The sequence below is a fragment of the Octodon degus genome, unplaced genomic scaffold (assembly GCF_000260255.1).
Source record: "Octodon degus isolate 3935 unplaced genomic scaffold, OctDeg1.0 scaffold00079, whole genome shotgun sequence".
NCBI lineage: Eukaryota > Metazoa > Chordata > Mammalia > Rodentia > Octodontidae > Octodon > Octodon degus.
This window is the reverse complement of record NW_004524655.1, coordinates 4,042,747-4,046,279: the sequence shown is the minus strand read 5'-3', so window position 1 is coordinate 4,046,279 and position 3,533 is coordinate 4,042,747. Positions and strand designations below refer to the sequence as shown.

The window sequence follows — 3,533 nt, the reverse complement described above, 5'->3', positions numbered from 1 at the left end:
TATTCTAGAAGATTTTAATGTCTAAGAAAACTTAGATAATATTTAAATTCTATAACTATAAAATACATTTAAATATTTCCTCCAAAACCATTTGGTCTATACTGCGGCGTAGTAATCTGTGTTCCCCAAATGAGTATCCACAGTATTTAGTTTTATTCACACTGAAGCCAGAACATTCAGACATTTACAATGTGTTTCAATGATTGAGAAGATTTTAATTCTCATAAACTTAGTTCATAGATCATTTTGTGTTTCTTAAAGGCAATCTGATAATTTGCCTTTTATGTACCACATCCAAAAAGGTATGTGCTTTGTTTAGTTGTTTCTTTTCTGTCCTTAGACATAAATAATGAAGACAAAAACCACTTTTTGAGCTTTCTCTTTGTATTACCTGACTGACAAAGAGCTAGATTTCAGTTACGTTTCCAACAGTACAGTACTGATGTGACTTTGTGCTCGATCACTCCTTGTGTGTAGACTGGCAGGACGGCTGCCCAGGATGACAGGTGCTGTGTTGGCAGGGGGATCCTTTTCCTACGTAGAACTTTCAGAGGCACCCTGCTCCCCTCAGGATAAAGGCCAACTTTCTTAACATAGCTCAAAAGGCCTTTTGTGGTTCCCCTTGGCTTTGGACCAGCTTCGTGTTTCCTCCTTCCATATTGAATGAACTACGTTTAGTTTCTCTAACAAGGCTTGCCTTTTCATTTCTAATTAAAAATTAGGTTAGGCCAGGCTGTTATATCCTTATATTAAAAAATATTTGCTTTGCTCTTACAATATCAATTAGCTATGGCTATTTTATCTTCTGTGTCATTTGCAGCTTGATACTTATCACTTCATTTATTTCTAGGCCCTTTAATGATAGGATCCCATTTTAGTGTGTCTCTACCACCCAACCCAGCACAGTGTATTTATCAAGTGAAAGAATGAATTGGGTAGGTAGATGGGTAGTTAAGCTTGCTGACTGGATTTGAATCACGGTGCTGAGGGACACTGACTTCTGACCATGGAAGTAGTTGTTTCAACTTTTCAGACTTAGCTTGTTCTAGAAAATTAAGATAGTCATTACATTAGGAAGCTGTTTGTAAGGTGTATAGTGTTGGAAAACACATAGCAGTGCTTAATAAATACCTGCTCTTATTTCAATATTAACTTTACCAAAATGCTTTTTGAAGATATAATTGATATGCTTTGTAATTTACCCATCTAAAGTGTATAATTGAATAGTGTTTAGTAGAGTCACAGACTAATGGAGTCATCACCACAGTCAATTTTAGAACATTTTCATCCCTCTGAAGAGAAAGCCCATGCCCTTCAGCTGTCACTGCCCAAATACTCCACCCTTAAGAAATCAATTCTGGGGGCCAGGGAGATGGCTCAGTAGAATAAGTGCTTCCCTGGCAAGCGCAAGGGCCTGAGTTCAATCCCCAGTTCCACAAAAAAATAAATAAATAAATAAATAAATAAATAAATTCTGTAGGTTTACCTCCTCTGGAAGTGTGTGTGTGTGTGTGTGTGTGTGGTACTAAGGCATGAACTCAGGGCCTCAAGCATGCTAGGCAAGTACTCTACTACCACAGATCTGTATCTTCAACCCTCTATCCTAAAGATTTTATTTTATTAAAAAGTCAAACAATATATTGTTTCTTATGACTGGCTTCTTTCTCTAAGCCTAATGTTTACAAGGTTCATTCATGATCTTGCATGTGTCAGTGAACTATATTGCATTGTATGTGGACAGCACATTTATTCATTTACTATTTAATGAAGGTTTGGGTTGTTTCTAACTCTTGACTATTGGGAATAACGTTCCTGTTTACACTTGAGCATTAGTGTTTGCATGGACATATGTTTTCATTTCTCTTGGATATATACCTGAGTATAGAATTTCTGGGTCAAATAGTAATTCCATGTTTAAGTTATTGATGAACTTCCAGGCTGTTTTCCAAAATGGCTGTGTCATTTTACCTGCCTACCAGCAGTGTTGGAGAGTTTTCATTTCTCCACACCCTCACTGATCCTTAATCTTTTGATTATAGCCCATAACAGCAAGTATGAAATAGTACTTTTTGTGGTTTTAATTTTCATTTCTCTAATCACTAATGATGCAGAGCACCTTCACATGTGTTAATCCCATTTGGGGTTTTTTGGCAGAAATATTTATTCATAGGGATGGGGAGATGGGGAGATGGTCTAAGCGCCTGTCTGCAAGTGCAAAGACCCAAGATTGATCCCCAGTACCACATGCCGGGCCTGCCCAGGAGCATCGTGCCAGCCTCCAAAACTGGACGTGGTGGGGCACGCCTGTCATCTCAGAGCCAGGAACGCTGAGACAGGAGGATCGCTACAGTCCGAGCTGTGTAGTGAGACCCTGTACCAAATAAATAAATAAAATAAAAGATTACAAAGAAGAAGATGAAATATTTGTTCACATCCTATGCTCATTTTTCATTTGGGTTTCTTGTCTTTGTAATACTGAGTTGTAAGATTGAAGTGCTCTTTGATGTGAATTTGTATTTATATTGCCACCAAACAAGATGTGTTAGAAATAATTTAATGGCAATCTTTATTTTCCTACAGGTACTGAAGATTTGGCAAAAAAAAAAAACCTTTTTTTTTTCATCGATGTGAGATAGAACTGACTGAGCTATCAGAAAGCACAGCACTTGCAGTACTGGTCATCATGCGTAAAGGAGTACCGAAGGACCCAGAGTTCACTGATCTCTTCTACAAAGATGATCCCGAGGAAGTGTTTATTGATTTGCATGAAATTGGACATGGAAGTTTTGGGGCAGTTTATTTTGTAAGTAATATAAAAGTCACTTATGTGAATCGGATTAAGAAAATTTGAACCCTACACAGAGCTCTCATTTGTAAAGTGGACCTAATTTTAGCGTCCATCCTACCAATTAAATGATGTCCTCTGTAAAAGCAGATAGCAGCTTCTGAAGAGCCAGTGCCAGAATCCAAGGCCTTATTCAAGTCTAACTGTTAAGCTTCAAGCTGAGTTCCATCCATCTCTTCTTTTCTCCTCAATGCCCAGAACTGGGCTAGTCCCTGCCCTAGAAGACTCTGCATATTACATCCCCAACCATCTAACCCCTCTTCGTGCTGCAGGTTTTGATTTAACTGTTACTTCTATAATATTCAAGCCTTCCATTATTAAAGGGACTTTTATGATCTCATACCACTTGTTTCATTTGTTAGAACTGTAATTCAGCAACTTAGTTTTGACTCATACTGTATGTCCCTCCCCCTAAATAACATGCACCATGAGGACAGAGGTTGTCTATCTTGTTTATTGCTATATCTCCAGGCATTAGTGTAATGTCTAACAATACAGCAGCAGGAGTTTTATAAATAGTGAATGGACAGATAAACAATGAACCGACAGATATCCGGAGAGATAGACAAAAAAATTTAGTGACATTCATATCCAGTTGTTAATTTAAGTTAATGGGAACAAGACTGTCCAGTTTCAGTCTCAAGGGTATGACTGTCTGATTGGGCCAGGGAGAGAGAGAGAGGGAGAG

The 3,533-nt window shown here is 38.0% G+C and overlaps 1 protein-coding gene and 1 pseudogene across 2 annotated transcripts in view; one reads left to right on the top strand and one right to left on the bottom strand.

The window, feature by feature from the left end:
• Positions 1–3,533, bottom strand: part of LOC101568704 — a 279,180-nt pseudogene that overhangs the window by 14,054 nt on the left and 261,593 nt on the right.
• The window catches only part of Taok3 (TAO kinase 3), a 218,409-nt gene that overhangs the window by 111,901 nt on the left and 102,975 nt on the right, over positions 1–3,533 (top strand). For both annotated transcript variants that reach the window (XM_004636228.2, XM_023720992.1), the window contains exon 3: positions 2,581–2,803. In XM_004636228.2, the coding sequence (XP_004636285.1) occupies positions 2,684–2,803 (120 nt within the window). In that variant the 5' untranslated portion in view covers positions 2,581–2,683. The remainder of the gene's footprint in view (positions 1–2,580; positions 2,804–3,533) is intronic.